Source organism: Sminthopsis crassicaudata, chromosome 4, assembly GCF_048593235.1.
Source record: "Sminthopsis crassicaudata isolate SCR6 chromosome 4, ASM4859323v1, whole genome shotgun sequence".
In the NCBI taxonomy this organism is placed as follows: domain Eukaryota; kingdom Metazoa; phylum Chordata; class Mammalia; order Dasyuromorphia; family Dasyuridae; genus Sminthopsis; species Sminthopsis crassicaudata.
The window spans coordinates 39,510,263-39,532,146 of NC_133620.1; the positions used below are offsets into that span (position 1 = coordinate 39,510,263).

The window sequence follows — 21,884 nt, forward strand, 5'->3', positions numbered from 1 at the left end:
AAATATTTGTGATGCAAAATCTTGCAGTATGTTACTTTAAATACATTTATGATAGCATACTTTTTTCTTCCTGCTTTGTATTTTTGGAGGAGGCAGACACTGCCCACAAGTGGTTGCTAATTCTGTAGTTTATCACTCATTACTTTAGGAGAACTGTTGAATGACGATTAGTCAGACATTTATTTATACTACTTAAAGATTTATAATTTAAGGGCTACATTTTCTCACCCAAATGATTATAACTCTAGTCAAGGTGATGTTTATGGTGATTAGGAGAGATTCTCTATAATCATTGGGAAAAAAAAAACAAATTTTGTCTAATTGAAGATATACAGACTTTGATCCTGCAGTTTAAGATTAAAATCTAAGATTAAGATTAAGATTAAATTTAAGATTCTTTGAAAAGCACCAGAGACTGTTTCCACAGGCTAGGAATGATACTTGATTGGAAGCATCATTGACAAGTCTGTTTTCAAGGCCCCAAATCCAATAAATGCTAATTAGTCTTGGGTGAACTTTTCATTCATAGAACTAGATTTCCAGTGGAGGTGAATATATAGAGCATGATATAGAATAGGAGAGAAGGCTATATTCTACGCTATATATTCTGTGCTGTATAAAAAAGGGCTGTATGGCCCTTTATGTATTCATATAAACCTATTTTCTGACCCCCAGGGTCAGATAATAAGACTTTTTATATAGAATTCACAAAACATGTATGTCATCATTCTTAAATTGTTTCCAAGTTTTTTATGTGACCCTGGATATTATTAAATAGATATACAAATAAAACATTTAATGACAATAAATCATAATTTTGTGATTCATCTCTAAGACATGTTTCCAAGTTTTTTATTCCTTCTTGATTCTTTAGGTTGCCCAAATTCATTAAGTGTAGTTTCCTAACTTTTGGAATAAACTATTTAATATTTAGATTTTTAAAGCAATCAAACAATATATTTCAGCTAAATAAAAGGGAATTAGCATCATATCAATTATTACCATAAATTGTGGGATGCCAACAAACACAAGTAATGGTTTTTTGCCTTATGTTGTGAAGGTCTGTAAAGGACTGATATTCTTTAAGGTGGGAATCCGTTTTATCACCAAAAGAGGTTTCTTCCTCAGCAAGTGCCTTCCAGTCATCAATAAATACATTCATGATTTCATTTTGTTGCAGTGCCACTTCAACACTATTAATAGAAGAAAAAAATTTTTTCTCAAAGATTTCAGATTATAGTATTTATTGATTTTATTACTAATATCCCAATAGCCACTCCTCCTTCATCTATACAAATATACTAATTATTGCTTATTTTCTATGTGATCATTTATAGCATGCCCCTTCACTTTAGAAAATAAGATTAGAAAAGTGGAGCTTTAAATGAAAAGCAATTTTCCCAAATAAATTCAATCTGAACTAATGTCAGGGAGTATTAGTTCATATTAATGAACTAATGTTCATATCTACCTAAGTAACAAGTAAACCAACTGGATCCTAGGGATAGAGCTTCCCTGCTCGTCACACTCTTGAACCCCTAAGATCTAAAGTCTGTTACTGTGACTATGATATTTATTCTCTAAAATTGACTTTTTCTATATTTGACAAACATCATTAAACATTAGAATATCTCTGCATATATGTATATAAATGTAGTGATCTATTAAATAAAATTTGCATTTTAAAAAGGATATAAAAATTAAGTTTTAATAATAACATAATTTTATTGTATATATTATATTTATATATTGTATAACAATTCATTACTATATAATTAATTATATAGTTTACATAATAATATAAATAATAATTTAATAATAATAAAGGATGTAACAAATTTAACAGTTTTAAAACTGTCTTGCTTGTCCATGTCTAATTCTTCACCTTCTTCTGCTTTCTTCTGTACATTAAAAAAAAGAAAAAAGATGATTTCTTTTCTCTCCCTTCCTTCCTTCCTTCCTTCCTTTCTTTTCTTCCTTCCTTCCTTCCTTTTATTCTTCCTTTCTTTCTTTCTTCCTGTTCTTCCTTCCTTCCTTTCTGTTCTTCCTTTCTTTCTTCCTCTCTCCCTCCCCTCCCCTTCCTTCCTTCCTTCCTTCCTTCCTTCCTTCCTTCCTTTCTGTTCTTCCTTTCTTTCTTCCTCTCTCCCTCCTCTCTCCTTCCTCCCTTCCTCCCTTCCTCCCTTCCTCCCTTCCTTCCTTCCTTCCTTCCTTCCTTCCTTCCTTCCTTCCTTCCTTCCTTCCTTCCTTCCTTCCTTCCTTCCTCCCTTCCTCCCTTCCTCCCTTCCTCCCTTCCTTCCTTCCTTCCTTCCTTCCTTCCTTCCTTCCTTCCTTCCTTCCTTCCTTCCTTCCTTCCTTCCTTCCTTCCTTCCTTCCTTCCTTCCTTCCTTCCTTCCTTCCTTCCTTCCTTCCTTCCTTCCTTCCTTCCTTCCTTCATTCCTCTTTTCCTCCCTTCTAACAAATACTGCTATATGGTATTTTATCCTCACTTTCTGTGTTTATGTTTATTATCTTAGCACTCACAAAATTGTTTATTTCCTCTTGTGTATTTAGCCTGCAATCAGTTTAGCCTGCCATTGGTTGAGTGATGGTCCCCAGGCTATGGTCTGTCTCACAGACCAACTAGCCCACAGACATAATTAACTGACAAGGATCATAGTATTAAACATTCATCACTCACCGGACGCCAAGGCAAACTGATTGCAGGGCAAAAACACAAGAGGAAATAAACAGCTTTGTCAGTAGTGAGATAAAAAGATAAAATATAGCATATTTATTCCTCATCACTTCAAAGTGGTTCTGTCATCTCATCAATGTAAGTCTTGCCTCTAACAGTACAAGTCACAACCCATCCATGCCCATATTCATGTCTTTCTATAGGTTCTAGAAGAACTCTAACTTGCTAGAGGGATTTTCTTTAGGCATTTGAGCATTGTGTAGGTTTTAAGAAGTACCCGGGTTCTTCATCCCTTTCCTCTGATGAGCCGTGTTCTTTTCCAATCATATACATTGTGTATACATATCTTTGTGGCAATATACGGCATTGTCTTGATATCCACCACAAGTCTTTTCATTGCTCTCTGGGACATCTGAAATCCTGAGACTTTGAAATTTATGGAATCCTATAATTAGCAGCCACATAGCAATACCAGAAGAATATTTGTTTTTTAAAAAATGTATTTTCATGTGAGGGAGCCACTTGAGAGTACTGAAATCATAGCGTAAATCTTCAAATATAATCCAGCCATTCTTTCCTTCTTTTCCTAGTTCACTATCAATATATAAGTGGCTATACAATGTACAATATACAGCTACATATTGCTATCTGGGATTATAGATACTGCTAGACTGACTCAATGGAATGTCCAAACAGCAGCATCTCATAATGTGGATAATAGACATTCTTTGTCTGCTTGGGTTTTTTTTTTCTGTGTGGCTTGTTAAGCCAATCTATGGCTAATGATCGCAGATCTTTTTTTTTTTTTTCCCTGAGGCTGGGGTTAAGTGACTTGCCCAGGGTCACACAGCTAGGACATGTTAAGTGTCTGAGGCCAGATTTGAAATCGGGTCCTCCTGAATTCAAGGCTGGTGCTCTCTCCACTGCACCACCTAGCTGCCCCCTATCACAGATCTTTTTTCGAAACCTCTATAGTCTTCTGGGACTTGCAGGAATCACTATGTCATCCCCAAAGAGGGCTATTTAGAAAATCTTGCCACTTTCAAAGAATCCCTCTTCAATTTGTGTGGGACACTTCCCATTGTGATAGACACTTTTTGGCAAATGCATCTTCCTTTGTTTGATTTGGATTGTCAAAGGCTAGTTTGAACCTAGCTATCTCTGTTACTCTATCAAGAAATCTTAGGTATAGAAGACAACTTGTCACATCTGTAGTTATAGAGTGTATTTTATTCTATGGAGACAAATGCTTTGAAAACAACAATAATGAGAAACCATAGAATTGTATATTCTCTGTACCTTTCAGGCAATTGGATGACTGGGAGGATGTCTATTTTTAAAAAAATCATTCACAAAAGTCTTCCTGTTTTTTTTTTTTTTTTTCCTGAGGCAATTGAGGTTAAGTGACTAGCCCAGGGTCACACAGCTAGAAAATGTTAAGTGTTTAAGACCAGATTTGAATTTAGGTCCTCCTGACTTCAAAGCTGGTACTCTATCCATTGCACCACTTAGCTACCCCCTTCCTGTTTCTTTTTAATAATTCCATCTAGGATATTTATATCATTCCACACATAAATGTGCAGTTAGTTTTCATTAAAATTTTATAGAGAAGAGAAAGTAGCCATATGGAATGGGATGCTGTTAAATCTCCAAATCTTTTTTTTTTCTTTTTGTTAATAATACTGCTCATGATTTTTTCCCATTCTTTTGACATTTTCCTTTTTAATGTCATAGAGCCTTCAAAACAGAGTCACCTCTGGCACTGCTTTTTCCCATGTGCACTTGAACTTTATTTTCCTAAGTGTTACTACCTTTTCCTTCTTTTTATACTCTGAGGAGAATGCTCTTCAAACTACCTACCATAGTAAAGCACCATTGAAACAAGACTGAATTATTCTTATTATTTATTTGATCCTCAAATCATCCATGTAACAGAGGTATATCAGTGGCAGAAGTATAAGCATCCAAATGTGATGGTTACACAATCAACAGATGATAGAAACAGGCTCTTAGAGAAATGCTAACAGCTCTATTTCATTTTCACCCATTTGTTGTTCTCCTTCCAGTTTCATTTTTATGACTATAGAGATTGATATGGCTTAGGCAAATCTCATGTCAAGTATTCTGCCGATGCATTTTCCTTTACAATGCTCTTGTGTGTGTGATGAGACATTGCCTCATCATCCACTATTCTCTTTGAAAATGTTTTTCGAATGAGTTTATATTCTAAAGGTGTTTTCCTTGGCTGCTCTATCTCTTTTATTGGCAAAGAAATAGATCATTTACCAGCTGAGGCAGTTTCTAGGTTTCTTTGACTTCTTTGGAATAACAGCTGCTTTTAACAACATCAATTATAATTCTGTAAGAAATGATGATAATTGTAGGTATTGTCTTTTTCTTTATTCTACATGGTGGAAAGCTATTCCACAGATGGCATTTTTTAATACATCATACTGGACCTGTTATAATTTCTTACAATGATTTCTTCCAATCTTGACCCTTTCTTCTAAACTTAGTATATATGGTGATTTTCTTCTAACTCATGAATGCTTTTAGTGCTGTAACTCAACTCTTAACATAGTGATGTACTTTTGGTCCTCTTCAAGAGCAAAAGACAAGTGACCAACCAACTACACAGAGGCAGTGTGAAATTACTTTGACTTAAGTTATTTCCTTCTTAGTAAGGCATTAATTTCACTTTTAAAAATATTGTTCCATGCTCGCCATATTCCTTTTCTCTCTCCTCCCCTCTCCTCCTTCTCTTCCCTCTTCCTGTTTCCACGCTCTCCTCCCCTCCTTTCTCCTTTTCTCTCTTTTTTTCTTATCTCCTCCCTTTTGCATTTTCCAAATTTTCTTGAATTTCTGGCAGAACTCTTCTGGTTTATAAATCATTGGTTTCTTCCATTTCTTAATCCTGAATTTTTTCAATATCTTCTCCTAAAACCATCTTATAATTAAAGGCACCAGATAATCAACTTTGTCAGAAATCTCTTGTCTAATTTTTCATAGTACTGTTTTGTCTCTTCAGTCTCCAGGAAAAAATGATGTCAGTGTATAAAGTGCAATTATCTTCATCGTGTTCTGTTTGATTACATTCCTCATAAGCATTGCAGGTATTGCTGATATTTATATCATACCTTCTTCTGGTATATGGAATTTCTGTTTGGGGCTTCTTTTCCTATATTTTGAACTCTGCTAATTCTGTGGGACTGATCCATAACTTTTGTCTATGTCGTGGCTCAGCTCCTTCTATTGAGCAGCCCAAGCTTCCAGTGACAAACCAAACATTCCAGACCATCCTCCCCAAAGATCCTTTCCAGGGGTGGGTCTCTCTCAATTCTCTATTGTGAAGCTTTCATGTGCCCCGTGGGAAACCACTCAGGTTCCAGTTCCAGCCCCAGCCCTGCTAAGGCAAAGAGGCCGTGATGTTACAAACAAAGCAAGTAACTTATTCATGGAGAAGTGAAATTATCTGCACACTTGCTATTTGGACTCTACCTACAGTAACCCAAAATAAAAATACAATTTTCTTTTATTTTTTGCTTTAAATTTTAATTTTTTGCTTTATATTTTTGCTTTAAATGCTTTAAACTTTTACCTCAAGGACACAGAGTCAAGAAAACTTTTCAGTTCATCTGCCTCCATAAATTTTTCTCTTTCTTCTTCTGAGAATTCTCTAGCCACATATTGTATAGCAGCATTTCTGGGAAATTTCCTGGTTTGTAAAAAAAAAAAAAAGAAAAGAAACATTAAATACACATATTCCCTATATAGCCAAAGTATCAACATGAAATTAAAGTCAAAATTATGTGGCAGGTAAAATGAACATCTCTTCAAAGCTTTTCAACTGAAAGTTTAAAAAGTACTATTATATTCCCTCCCCCCCTTACTGTAGACAAAAAGGTGAAATTGTTCTAATATAATGGTAACTTGTATAGTATTTTAAGATTTGCAGAGTACTTTGTATAAATTATCTTATTTGATCCTCACAACCACTCTGGGAGATTGGTGCTATCATTATACCACTATTTTAAGATAAGGAAATTGAGGGTCACTCAGGGAGCACATGAGTGAGAATTTGAAGTTAGCTCTTCCTGACTCCAACTCCTAGTATTCCATCCCCTGTGTCACCTATCTACCATTAAAAGGTCATCTTTCTTTACCAACTCTATCAATTAGTATTTATTTGTGAACCTTAAAGATCTTTATCTCAATCATTATTAGTATTAATAATAATGTGGCTATAATGTTACATGTACTGCATTTTTCTGTAATCATAACTTATAAATAGGAGTTCTTATATTTTTCAAGTTCAAATGTCAGAAAATATATTAAATAAAATAAAGTGTAATATTAAGATAATTATTTTAAATAAAATGATAAATCTTTCTCCTGATAGAAAAGGTTTCTATATTTACATGGAAATATGTTTGTGTATTTATCAAATTGTGGACTAGTTAAAAAGCAAAAAAAAAATTTTCAGTCATTTATTTTTTTTTTGTTACAACAGTAAGCAACTGAGTTCCTTTCATCAAATTCACTGAATTCCACATGTAGGTGTCATATGTTACCTAAATCTCAGTCTCTCTCTTTTCTAGTCAAGACCTTCAGTTACTGGAGAAGAAGCTCATCTGTAAGTTAGAGGTGGAGAGCATTGCCTGGCACGTGGAGGGGCTAAGTGGCTTGCCAGTGCCCCCTGGATTTATATAATGATTGGATCACACATTTTGGACATCCTTTTATATCAGTTCTGTGTCGTTCTTCATGTCCACCTTGCCTCTCCATTGCTTTCTGGGCCACCTTCAGACCTATACCATTATGTTTTTATTTCTCAATTCATCTCTTGGGGAGGGGTTTGGGGAAAGAGGTGAGGAAGAAACCAGATTTGAACACAGTTCTTTCTAAACCCAGGGCTAGTCTGGCCCTCTATCTGCTATGCAATACTGTTACATCAAAGGGGGGAAAGAGATACTTTAAAATATATATTGTCTCAGGGGGTGGTGGGGAAGTTAAGTTATAGTAAGGCAAGTAGGGGAGTTAGCAGGGATAAGAAATAAAAGAAATACATAAACAATAACAATGCACAGGAGTAGAATTTATCAGAAAGAAAACATTAGAGTTAGTCATCATTGATCTCAAAAATTAAACTTTAAAAAGATTCAATCAAGACAGAAATCTACATTATATGTCAACCCTATTAATGTTTTAGATGTGTGTATGGGTATATATATACATATGTATATGTATATGTATATGTATATATATATATATATATATATATATATATGTTTACATAAAAACATTTAAGTTTAACTTCAGCCTGCCTGAGAAAGCATGTGGAGAAGAAGGAAAAAAAGAATAAAGCAACAAACAAAAGAGAGCAAAGAAAAGATGGATGGTTATGAATACAATGTGTTAAAAATAAAAAAAAATTTAAAACCGTCAATACATTGTCTTCTATTATTGTGTATGCTTTCTTGAAATGGAAATTTATTGTTACATATTTTGAATTCACCTTGATGTTCTGCTGGGTACATGGCAATGGTTTTTTCGTCTCCTGGCCCAGTGCTGACCAGTTTTTCAAAAAATTTTTAAATAAGAGCTAGAAAACTTGGTAAGAAATCTCCCTCTATATTATATGCAGGTGAGCTTTGCTGGGTAATTTGAAGTTTGAGGGAGTGTCCCTTCAGGGATCTCCAAGAAATTAGAGATTTCTTGCCCACATTTCCTATTCAGAGCCTCATCACACTGCTAACTCTGAGCCTGGTTCTGTCCATTGGGCCACACTGCTTGGCCATCAGACAAGAGGCTCTAAACAGAGACTTTAAAAATGAAATTGAATTAGTTTGTAAATCTACATTTTATAGTTTCATATTTATTTTTGTTTTATTGTGTGTCTTGATAACTCTGAGAATTAGAAAGTTTTCTTTGTGAGCACTAAATCTGAGTTAAACCACTTCATGCTCACCATTGGGTCTGAGTATGGGTATCCTTTAATACTGGGATAACTTGTAAGCCAATATCTTTTTCGAGCTGCTTGATGATGAAGTTTTTATCTGGATATGCTGTACATTCAATGTAGCCATCTTTTACACTTGAAGCATTGTGGTCACCAAACTCAATGGGTGCACCAAATAGTCTTCGTGGCCGGGAAATTTTAAACGTGGCCTGCAATGCATGCAAAAATATAAATTACTGGAGAGTTCTGGGTTTGTTTTTTTTGAGGGTGGGGAAAATGTCTTCACTTTTATTAAAAGAATGTTTTCTTTATTTCAATCAAAGGGAATCAGGAAGCCCCAAGAATACGATGAAGTTACTGGGGAGAAATCATGGCTGATCAGCTAAGATAATTGTCCCACCATATGGTAATGATTTAAGGATAAAATCAGTGAATGGTGAAAGTTTTTGCCCTTGTCTTGAAATATTAAGTGTTTCAAAATATTATATTGAATCAAAAAGCATTTATTCTGACCCTGACTGTAGATTCACGAACAGATTCTTCTTCAATTTCCTTCTCACTTCCTAGGGAAACCCAAGGTTTAGGAACAGGTGGTTTGTAAACATAAACTTCTTCGTAATGTTCTTTGACTTCTTCGGTAACCGTCTGCTCTTCTTGAGGCTAGGGTTAAAAAAAATCCAATTGTTGCTTTTTCATCAGTTATACAATGAACTTTTCACAGATTACACAAATGTTCTCTTATCTGCACACCACTTCCCCCTAAAGTCTTCCTTTAACAAATCCTTGGAGGCTGCGTTCTTGAAGGAAAAGCCAACAGAGCCCAAGATCCAGCTGGTTCCAATCTAAACTGACCAGGCTATGAGAATAGACTCAGGGATAAAATATGTGTCTATCAGCTAAATTTGAAAGGCCTAATTATCAGGTTGATCAGAAGGGAGCCTTTCCCCCCACAGTAATTCTCAGAGACCATATATCTAGTAAGTCTTACTAGATTAAAAATCATACTTATTTAAGTTGTAAATTTTCACTAATGAAGAATTTAAACTTAGTGAAGAATCGACTCACACTAATAACATCTTCCCATTCAGTGATGGGGCTCAGGATAACCTCACCTGCTATTTGTGTCTCCTGGAAAAGCTACCCCATATTTGAGATATACCATGGGTCAGCATCCTTTCAAAGATAGTGAGCGCTCATGAGTGTGAATGCTTTTACAAGTCAGTCAGTAAGAAGTCATAATAGTTCATGATGAGCTATTGATATTGAATGTTTTGTTCAGAGAATTTCAGAGTTCATAAATATGGAAGTACATTTGGAGGTGATGAAGAGATCAAGGTATGACCACCATCATCATTATTATTAGCTGAAGTTTATAGCTATAACAAGCAAATCAAGCAAAACCAGTCAGAGTGCTCCTAATCCAGGATTAATTATATTTTTCAAACTGCTGCAGATGATGTGGAATCAAAGTTGAAAGTCCATTGTTTTATCCATGTATGTCCATGAATAGCTGATTTAGGGTTAGAAAATCCTTACATATCTTATTTATACCCCTAGTGTCTATTTCAAGGAAATTTTTTTTTTTTGTGAAATTTATAAATCACCAAAGAAAACTCATAGGAACTCTATGGAAATTAGGTTCATGAAGCCCACTTTGTTCTTAATAGACTATTTAGATTATATTATTTATTTTATTTATGTTAACATGCAAATGAATTCAAACTAGTGAAAAACCAAAGTAGAAGACAAGGTTGTTGTATACTACCCTCTTGATAATTTTCCTGGATTTATAATATATGTCTTTATCAGTCAATAGCAGGAAAAAAAATTAAAATTAGGGATAGCTAGTTGGTGCAGTGAATATAGCATCAGCCCTGAAATCAGGAAGACATGAGTTCAAATCTGGCCTCAGACACTTAATACTTCCTAGCTGTGTGACTCTGGGCAAGTCACTTAACCCCAATTAACTCAACAAAAAAAAATTAAATTGAAAAAAATCTTTACTTCTGTGAATATTCCAATTGGCATAAGGCCTTCCTCTCTCCCTACACAGATAACCCTTAGAAAGGACACTGGAGAATGAAAGAAGAAAAATAATGCAGTCCATCTTTTCCAGCCTCTAAACTTTCATCCATGGAGAACCCTACAGAAAAGATCTGTAAGGGTCTCTGTAGATTCACTGATGATAATGTTATTTTTGCCCCCTGTAGGATTGTTTCTTTTTCATTGAATACCTCTAGAATCAAGATATCAGTTTTCCATCAGCCCTGATTTTATTTGGGATTATTTAAGTCTCTTCTTTCCTGCATTCTTCTTTTTCCTTATTATACATGTTGCCAAATAGCAATAGAGTTACAAAAGTCACAAAGTTTTGCTGTTTTAAGTTCCAACACAATTCTGAATAAATTACAAAGGTATTTTTAAGAAGTCAATTTATTACAAAAATTTTACATTGTTAATAAAAAATAATATATTTTAAATAAAATTAACCTTTCACAGTAAAGGAATTTGATATAGGCAACATTCATATTTGTAATATGTTATATTAATGAAAAAAGTGTTTCTATGAGCTGAAATGATTTAAGAGAAATTTAATTTTCACAAAAGAATAAATTTATAGTGGGGAAAAACTGTTCCTGACCAAAGGGTTGACATTTGAAATTTTCTAAGAAATAGTATTAAACATATGTAATTAAATAAAAGCTTGAAAAAGTGTTCAAATTATCTAATAATAGAGTTTATTGCTAACTATCAAGCAAAGAATAATATAGGGAGACAGCAAAGTTTTCTCTCATTATAACCTGTGTATAGTCCAAATGAAAAAGAGATTCCTCACAGAAAAAAATCTTCCAGCCAGTTCTACTTATGGATGGCAATATATACTTAATCTATTTCTATGCTTTTTGTTTCTGACTTCTGATCTACTGATATTTATACAACATTGCTAGATATTTCTTCCTCCAACACCATTTTCTTGGAATGTTATAGAATCTAAAAGTCAGAAAAGATCTCCGAGATCATGTAAGTGATCCAAACTAGAGTAAGAATCCTATCCACAAAAGATTTGGCAAACAAGAGGACAGTGAGCTTGAATTCAATTCCTAGGACAATTTCTATAACAAGTCATTAAAGAGATGGTTTGTAAATATCTGAAAAGGGAAGCAGTGAGTACAAAGTACCCATCCTGGCTTCAAGAATAGGAAAGGTTAGACTGAACTTATTTGTTTTTTCTTTATAGGATTATTGAATGAGCAAATACAGGGAATGATTTCAAATTAGTTTTCTGATAGCAAAAAACAAAGCTTTTAATAAAATTATCTCATATAATGCTTGTTAAGAAAGAGATGTTTTGATTAAATAATACAAGCAGATGGATTCAGAATTGGCTGAATGACCAAAATTAACTGTAATATTTCTTTAAGCAGATATCTAGTGTTGAATTCCAGGATTCTGTCATTTTTAAAAAATGATATTTTTACACTTTTATCAATGACTTGCACAAAGGCACATTCATCAAACTGGCAGATAACACAAAGTTGGGAGGGCTAGCTAACACACTGGATGGTAGGCTAGAACACTGAACCAAATCTACTAAGATGAAATGCAGTAAATGTAAAGACTCACACTTGGGTATTAAAAAATCAACTTTACAAGTATAAAACAGGGCAGCATGAATAAACAATAGTTGTTCAGAATAAGTTCTGGGGATTTAGCAGACTCCAAGCTCAACATTAAGTCAGCCAAAAATGTAAATGTTGAGTTTATCAAGACAGACATAGCTACCAGGAACTGGGAGGTAACAGTCTCACTGGATTCTGCCCTCATCTGGTGTTCAGGTTGAAGTATCACCATTTAAGAAGGGCATTGATAAGCTGAAGTTTCCAGAGGAGGGCGAACAGAATAGTTAAGGTATTGTGTCCCTAACATATGGATTGGACCTTATATGACTCAGTGAGAAGGAAAGTGGGCAGAACATTAATTTTCAACTATTTGAAGTCATGTCCTATGGAGGAGTGATTAGCCTAGTTATGGTTGGTCCCAAAGAACAGAATCAAGAGCAATGAATAAAAGTTGCTAACTTTTTATAACTTTCAATCATCTCTCCTAGTTTTGCCTCTTGGGCTAATGAGAATAAACCTGGTCCCTTTTCTACAAAACAACCCTTCAAATGTTTGAAGATTCTCTAAATCAAAAATTAATGAACATTTGCTTCAGCCAAACTCTAAGCGGCCTAAATCAGCAGCTGTCCCATCTGACTGCAATTCCAGCATCTCTAAAAAAATGCATTGGCTACCCAGAAAGCAGGTTTGCTTTGTGTTGTGCACAAAAGGACACATATCTCTCATCCTGAACTAGCTTTCCATTCAGGGCTATAGTCATGGACTCCTTGTTTAGGTGGAGTTAACAAAACTTCATGGTAAGATTGCTATTTTTTCATTCTTACTCCAACTGGGTTGGTCATCTCTTAACTTTGGTACCTCATCCTCAATCTTCAGTAAAACTTTGCCTAGTAAAATAGCATTTAAAATATAAATAATATGGAAGAAATTGAAGACTATTATTTAATCATAAATGGTTCTAAAAAATTCCTTCATCCCTATCATGAGTAGAATATTCTTGTAAAATGATCTATTCTCTAAAATACTATTTTGTGTGAAATTGATAAACCACATTTAATAAAATTAGATTATAAAGTTATTTAGGCTACATTTGCATAAAGGTGTCAGATTAGATTATCTATCTACAGTTGGTAGGGACTTCAGAGACCATTTGCTCCACTATTCTTGTTTTACAGTTGAAGAACTTGTGATTTCTTCAAGGTCATACCCATAAAATAAGAGTTGAGATGATTCTTGAATCCATGATCTCTGATTCAAGGGCCAATGCTAAATGAATGCAGAACTACACTGTCTCCTCTCATCAATTCCATCAAATAATTCGTTTGACTAATTTTGGTTAATGGAATAAATCAAATCAATTGATAAGATTAGCAATATTCAGGAATGATCTAAATTGCCAGACGGACTAGCTAGTACATACTTGTGATCTTTGCTAGCAGGGAGGCTGAGACAGGTGAATCTCTGGAGATCAAGAGTTTAGCATCAATATGGGTGTATCAAATAGCATCAAGTTTTGCTTCAAATAGAGTGAGTGTAGGGGTCCACCAGGTTGCCTACAGAGGGGACTCTTTTATTGCTTAATAGTGGGATTAAGCCTTCAAGCAGCCCCTGTGCTTCCATTCTTGGCAAGATGGGGAGACCTTGTCTTCAGAAATAAATTTTTTAAAAAGAATAGCATGAATCAACTATTGCAAGGATTTATGCTCTGCACTAAGTTCTCTACACCCACCAGGAAAGTCTATCAGGAAATGAATTTGTTTGTTCTCCTAGAACTAATGTGAACCTAAAGGGCAGCAGAGACCAATTGTTTTTTTTAACTGACATTTGAAAGATGATCTCCAGAGGAGTGACATTCATCCAAGTAGGACATGAGCTACTGTGTAGTTTTGCCAATTAGGAACAGGCTCAGACTACTGATATGACTCCTCCTGACTGTAAAATAGTTGATACAAGTTATGGATCTGCTTACATTTAAAATATTTTCCTTGGCCTCTTCAGTTCCAACGAGATAAAAGTTCTGTCCATATTTGAACTCTTTATCATAAACAATCAAAAGCTCTTCTCCAGGATATTCCTGCATGAATAAGATCAAGAGAGAAAACCTCATGTTTTTATGCCATTCTTCAACTAATATGCAAATTCAGATTTGTCTAGTTATCAAAGGTTCCAAGACATGTCAGTGACAACAGTCACTCTTTATAACTCCCAAATTTCAACTGTAATTCTCCCAGAGTAATCATTTTTCTACGTCCAGTTTTAGATCTTTGAACTCTTCTATTTTCATATTTTAAATAAGAAATGAGAAGCCTCTGGAAAGAAACTTTTACATAAGGCTTGATAATCAAATAAAAAGGGAATCTGTACAAACCATCACAATTTTTTTGACTGGGTGGAAATCAGATACTCCAGCTCTGTTTTTCAAATCTTGGATTATATCTTCTTTTTTAATAAGTTTATGGGGTTGTTCTTCTGTGACATCTTCTTCAGGTCGGCAGCTAAATATTTCTTGGGTCTTGGTGGTAAATACCAGAGGAAAAATCTCTGGGTGACCTAGAAGGGACATAGTGAAATCTGACATCAACAAAAATAAGTATTGAAAAATTGAAAAACAAGAAATATGTTTTCATGGCTTCAAAGTGTTTTCCTAAATAATGAAGATTTTTAAATTTTCCTTTCTTTATTTTGGACTTAAGGGATGGACCTGTGATTTCATTGATAAGGGAATTCCCTATAAAAAGAAACTCTTTTCATTATAGGTTGGCATTTGGTTGGTATTGAGAGATTACATGATTTATTCAGACTCACATAGGTGGAATATGTCATAGGTAGGGTTTGCCCCAGGTCTAATGGTATGGTTAACTCTATCAGCTTTTCTACATTGCCTCTCAATTTATAAAACTTTTAAATTATAAAAATTTTCCATGTTCTGTCTCAGTCTTGTAAGGATATATTAAAAATATAGAAATGTATAATACACACATATGTGTATACACACATAAATATATTTACATGTACACACATTTACATATATTTATATGCAAATACATATATGCTCATAAACATATACATCTATTTACACCTATATATTTACATTTAACATATATATGCCTACGAATGCATTTATATACATATAAATACATATATAGATATGCATATCTACATATACAAATATATACATGTATACACATGAATATACAGGATATACACATATATTTATGTGTATATACATTATGTATTGTCATGGAATTACTTATTAGAGAAAAACAGAAATTTAGAGTTTCTCCTCAGACTAGGTATCTTCCACATATAGAGGTCTGTCTTGTTTCTGGCTCACTCACTCTATCTATCTATCTATCTATCTATCTATCTATCTGCTTGTTTCTGGCTCTGTCCCTCTCTCAATATATATGTATATATATATATATATGTATATATATATATATTCATATATACACACATATATATATAGTATATATGTATATACATACATACATATGTAAAATTTATTAAAGCATTAAAACATTGATCTCCATCTCCACCCTCCTTAGTTTTGTTTTTCTATCTACATCTTTCTTATTCATTAGCATGGAGGTGATCAAAAGAAGACCAGAGTTGAAAATTTGGGGGTTCTCAATGGTATGTGGCAGTTTGTTGGGGAGAATAGACTTTCTGGGTACAGATTTTTAACAATTATGAATTTGAAAGCAGGGAGCCACAAGGAGTTTCTAATGTTTCATCAGAGTGCCAGATGAACCCTCATCCCCTGCCTCATGGGGAAATAAAATCCACTGAAGGCATTTAAAATTTTTTTTCCAGTTACATGTAAAGATAGTTTTCAATGTTCATTTTTGTAAGATTCTGAGTTTCAATTTTCTTCTCTTCTCCCTTACCTCTCATCTTTCCAAGATAGCAAGCAATCTGATATAGGTTATACGTGTACAATCATCTTAAATATATTTCCATATGTGTCATGTTGTGAAAGAAAAATAAGAACAAAGGGAGAAAACCACAAGAAAGAAAAAGCAATCAAAGAATAAAGGTGAAAATAATTCAGTCTCCATAGTTCTCCTTCTGGATGAGGATGGTGTTTTCTACCCAAGATCATCTATTAGAATTGTCTTAGATATGCACATTGCTGAGAAGAGGTAAGTCTATTATAGTGGATCATCTTGCTGTTACTGTGTACAATGTTCTCCTGGTTCCCACTTCACTCAGCATCACTTCATGTAAGTTTTTCCAGGTTTTTCTGAAATCATCCTGTTCAGCATGTCACATAGAACATTAATATTCCACTACATTCATACACCATAACTTTTTCAGCCATTCTCCAATTGATGGGCATCCAGTCAGTTTCCAGTTCCCTCCCACCACAAAAAAGGCTGCTACAAACATTTTTGCAATGTGGGTCTTTTTTTTTCCTTTTTTATGATCTCTTTGGGACACAGGCCCAATAAACACTGCTATATGAACAGTTTGATAACCCTTCAGGCATTGTTCCAAATTGATCTCCAGAATGGCTAGATCAATTTGCAACTCCATGAAAAATACATTAGTGTCCCAGTTTTCCTACGTTTCCCTCCAATGTTTATCATCTTTTCCTGTCATCTTAGTCAATCTGATAGGTATGAGGTAGTATCTCAGAATTGTTTTAATTTTCATTTCTCAAATCAATAGTGATATAAAGCAATTTTCACATGACTATATAAGACTTTAATTTCTTCATCTAAAAATTGTTCATATCCTTTGACCATTTATTAATTGAGTGAATGACTTGAATTCTTATAAATTTGACTCACTTCTCTATATCTTTTTGAAATCTTTATCCAAAACATTGGTTGTAAAAATTGTTTCTCAACTTCCTGCTTCCCTTTTAATCTTGGCTGCATTGGTTTTTTTTGTTTTGTGCATGCCCTTTTTAATTTAATGTAATTAAAATGATCCATTTTGCATTTCATAATATTTTTTATTTCTTGTTTAGTCATAAATTCTTGCCTTCTCCAAAGATTTGACAGGTAAACTATCTCTTGCTCTGCTAATGCTTATAATATCAACCTTCATGTATAAATCATGAACCTATTTCAACCTTACTTTGGTATAGGGTATGAGAGTTGGTCTATATTTAGTTTCTACCATATTATTTTTCAGTCTTCCCAGCAATTTTTTGTTAAATAATGAGCTCTTATTCCAGAAGCTGGAGTCTTTGGATTTATCAAACAGTAGATTACTATAGTCATTGACTATTGTGACTAATGTACCTAACTTATTCCACTGATCTACTACTCCATTTCTTATCCAGTATCAATGTTATGACTAGGCCACCTTTATTTGCAGTTTTTCCCCAGTAATTCCCTTGATATTCTGATCTTTTGTTCTTCCAGATGAATTCAGTTATTATTTTTTCTAATGCTATAAATTTTGTCAGTTTGATTGGTACGGCACTGAAGTAGATTAATTTAGGTAGAATTGTCATTTTTATTATATTACCTCAGCCTACCCATAAGCAATTGATATTTTTCTAATTATTTTGATCTAACTTTGTGTAAAAATTCTAAGTAATCCAAAGATCAATGGAAAGACACATAATATTATCTAATTATGTTATAAAAGATAACTTACAATTGAAAAATTGATATAAAAATCAAGAATGTATATTATTAGAAAAGGAGATGGGCAAAACACTACTTTCCTAATGTCTTAATACAAATTAAATATAAAATTAACAACCAGGGCAGAGTTAAAGGGGAAATTCAGATATTATATAGCCTGAAAGGGAAAGGGGGAATATCTTTCTGAGATGACCATGATTTGGTGCTATATGTATTATATGTAATATTTCTGGTGGCTCCCTTTTTTCCCTACTTTCTACATCCCTCATGTTAATTTTTGCTAATTTCTGGCTTCTTTGTCCCTACCATATTTCTAGGTTCGTCACAACTTCAAGATCCAGAATAAACACTATTAGAGATGATACTGGGCTGAGTTGTAGCTTCCACCCCATTGAGTAACTTTTTTATGATATTGCATCATGGATTGGCTTAATTGGTCAAAAAAAAGAGAGAGATTTGGTTATAAAAAAATGAAAGCCTCCACTGCATTTTCCTACTTTGGAGGATTTGTTATATATCTTGGACATTCATCAGAATTTGCAAATTCTCTAAACAAATAATAGATGGGGGCAACTTAACTGTTAAAAATCCAAACAATTTCAAAAATTTCGTTTTTTATAGTTATAAACATGTTCTATGCCCGTAAAGTTTAATACTGGATGGAGTTGTTGTAAGGCTCAAATGAGATAATTTAAGCATTATGAAAACTTTAAAATCATATAAAGTTATATCAGTTATTATGAAAGAATTTTTGCAGAAGTAGAGGGCAAGTGATTGCCATGAGGAACTCTTTTGGAACCACTGGAACTTTTCTCAGGAAAGGACCATAGAGTCACCTTGGACATCTAATCAACTTTCTCATTTTATAGGTAAGAAACAGGCCTTAAGACACTGAATGAATTTGTCCAGAGTTACATAGGTAGTAGCTGAGTCAAGAGTTGAATCCAGGTCCTCTAACTAGAAATTTAGCTCTCAAATTTCCAACATTAAGCTGGCACTTCTCAAGAGCTTAAAGTAGCAGATAGATCATTATGTAACACCCTGTATTAAATTGATTAGCTTAGCTTGTTTTAAGCCTAGCTCTTGAGGATCATTGATTTTCTTTTTCCCTCTTCACCTTTAGAAAGTTTTGTGGGTTTTTTTTTTTTTTTTTAGATTAAAAAGTTCTGAGTTCAGGGATAACCATTCTGCATCTTCAAAGTTAGCACAAAAAAAAAAAATCTCACCACCTCAGAAGAGGTTATGTTCTCTGCCTAACCTTACACTGAGACATGAGAGAGAGAGAGAGAGAGAGATGAGAGAGAGAGAGGAGAGAGAGAGAGAGAGAGAGAGAGAGAGAGAAAGGGAAGAAGAGAGGGGGAAGTGTTGGAAGGAAGCGAGAGAGACAGAGAGAAAAAAGAAGAGAAACAGAGACAGTGACAGGAACAGAGAGGAGAAGAAGAAGAAGAAGAAGAAGAAGAAGAAGAAGAAGAAGAAGAAGAAGAAGAAGAAGAAGAAGAAGAAGAAGAAGAAGAAGAAGAAGAAGAAGAAGAAGAAGAAGAAGAAGAAGAAGAGAAGAAGAAGAAGAAGAAGAAGAAGAAGAAGAAGAAGAAGAAGAAGAAGAAGAAGAAGAAGAAGAAGAAGAAGAAGAAGAAGAAGAGGAAGAAGAAGAAGAAGAGGAAGAAGAAGAAGAGGAAGAAGAAGAAGAGGAAGAAGAAGAAGAAGAAGAAGAAGAAGAAGAAGAAGAAGAAGAAGAGAAGAAGAAGAAGAAGAAGAAGAAGAGAAGAAGAAGAAGAAGAAGAAGAAGAAGAAGAAGAAGAAGAAGAAGAAGAAGAAGAAGAAGAAGAAGAAGAAGAAGAAGAAGAAGAGGAAGAAGAAGAAGAAGAAGAAGAAGAAGAAGAAGAAGAAGAAGAAGAAGAAGAAGAGGAAGAAGAAGAAGAAGAAGAAGAAGAAGAAGAAGAAGAAGAAGAAGAAGAAGAAGAAGAAAGAAGAAGAAGAAGAAGAAGAAGAAGAAGAAGAAGAAGAAGAAGAGGAAGAAGAAGAAGAGAAGAAGAAGAAGAAGAAGAAGAAGAAGAAGAAGAAGAAGAAGAAGAGGAGGAGGAAGAAGAAGAGGAAGAAGAAGAGGAAGAAGAAGAGGAAGAAGAAGAAAAAGAAAAAGAAGAAGAGAAGAAGAAGAAGAGGAGAAGAAGAGGAGGAAGGAGGAGGAGGAGATGAAGAGATATGAAGACTAGAGAGACAGAGAAAAAAGAAGAGCGAGAGACAGACAGACTGATAGAGACAGATACAGTTAATCTTAGCTCTTTTTCGTAGTCGAGGCAAAATTTAGTTTATTGGCAACAGTAAGTAACCAAAGAGCAGATTGCACTACGGTGCCGTTACAGATAGGCGTAGGTAGAGCAAACTGGGGAGAGTGCTCCTTTTTCTTGTGCTAGATCTCCCCTTTGTGGAGCCCAGGGCCAAGGACTGTCCCCTCCTCCGTCACAGCTGAGTCCTCCCTTGGTCCACGATCGCTCTGAGCCCTTGAATCCAGCTCCGAATCTCTCCTTTCCCAGTTCGGAGATGGCCTCTCTATTTTACCCAAAATGCCTCCCCAGGACCGTGCTGGAGCCAGCTCAAACCACCTTGCAAGAGTTAAGTGTTAAAGCAAGAGCCCAAACCTGGGGCTTGATGTATTGTTTTGCTGACTTCCTAGACTCAAGAGTGTAATGGAGAAATCATTAACAATGAAAATTAAACTTCAGAGTATGTTGTTCTGGCAGGTCCATGAAGGCGGAAGGCTCCTACACACCCTTAATTTTATTTGACTATATCACACAATAAAACAAGCACTGTAGGGCAAAGAGATTTAAACAGGGCTGATAAGCACAGGATTTTTAGAATTTTTCTAGTTCTGTACAAACATGAAAAGCTATTTAAAATCATTTCCATAAACTGAGAATGAAACTTTATTTTTTGCTGAGGCAATTGGAGTTAAGTGACTTGCCCAGGCTCACACAGCTAGGAAGTGTTAGATGTCTGAGGCAGGATTTGAGCTCAGGTCCTCCTGATTTCAGGGCTGGTCTATCCACTGCGCCACCTAACTGCCCCAAAAGTAAAACTTCAAAACAACAAGCCAAGTGACACAGGTCCACAAATATTCCTTTAAATAAAATGGAATTCAGATTACAAATTAGAAATCTTCCTCAGACTTCACTGGGTTTGTTTGACATGGGGAACACATGATCTACCATCTCAAAACTAGGTGGCAACGACAAGAACAATAATTTTAGTTAGCATTTATGTGGCACTTTAAGTTTTGCAAAATTCTTTGTAGGTTTTGTTTCATGTCTTCACAACATCCTTTGGGATGTGAGTGATATATTTATCCTCATTTTACGGAGAGGAAACTGAGGCAGACAGGCGTGAAGTGACTGCGTTGCCCAGGGATTGATTATACAGTGATGAGGTATCTGAGGCCAGATTTGAATTCGGATTTTGTGACTCCAAGACCAACACCATCCAATGTAAGGGAAATGTACTGCTGCCATCTTGCTCTTGACTTCCAGAAAGGACAAAGCCAGAAAGCAATGGTCTGGGGAACAAGACCCAGAGCTTGAAGCTTGTAATTATACTCTTCCCCACTTTCTAAATAAATAGACGGTAACAAGGTATTAATGGAGAATTCTGACTTTGGAGGCTGAGGAGAAGCAGGAAATAATATACTGTCACTGCATACTGATGGAAGTGCTCAGGGATCAACTTTGGTAGAAAGTGAGCTAAGTTGGTCTGGAGCAAAGGAAGGTCCACCGAGTTACAAGAAATGGGAGGTGTGCAGACCTCAGTGGTAAGGGGAATTTGGAGATAAAGGAGTGACAAATGAGAAAAGGATGTATTGTGTCCTTGAACCAGCAAGGGATGCAGACCTTAACAGAGCGGTATTTTGATTTTCTATCAAGCTCTGCTCCGCTTAGTGTTCCTCCCAGAAGGGACTGCAAGATCATTTACGATTTATTTGTTTGTTTTCAGAAGTTGTCAGAGACAATTTAATCCTCAGTGCTTCTCAAATA

The 21,884-nt window shown here is 34.8% G+C and overlaps 1 protein-coding gene across 1 annotated transcript in view; it reads right to left on the minus strand.

Moving 5' to 3' along the window:
- The window catches only part of DNAI3 (dynein axonemal intermediate chain 3), a 115,925-nt gene that overhangs the window by 43,978 nt on the left and 50,063 nt on the right, over window positions 1–21,884 (minus strand). The window contains exons 4-9 of the mRNA XM_074266351.1: window positions 14,622–14,803; window positions 14,223–14,327; window positions 9,147–9,293; window positions 8,643–8,842; window positions 6,273–6,389; window positions 1,003–1,193 (exon numbers count right to left, since the gene is read on the minus strand). Coding sequence (XP_074122452.1) covers window positions 1,003–1,193; window positions 6,273–6,389; window positions 8,643–8,842; window positions 9,147–9,293; window positions 14,223–14,327; window positions 14,622–14,803 — 942 coding nt within the window. The remainder of the gene's footprint in view (window positions 1–1,002; window positions 1,194–6,272; window positions 6,390–8,642; window positions 8,843–9,146; window positions 9,294–14,222; window positions 14,328–14,621; window positions 14,804–21,884) is intronic.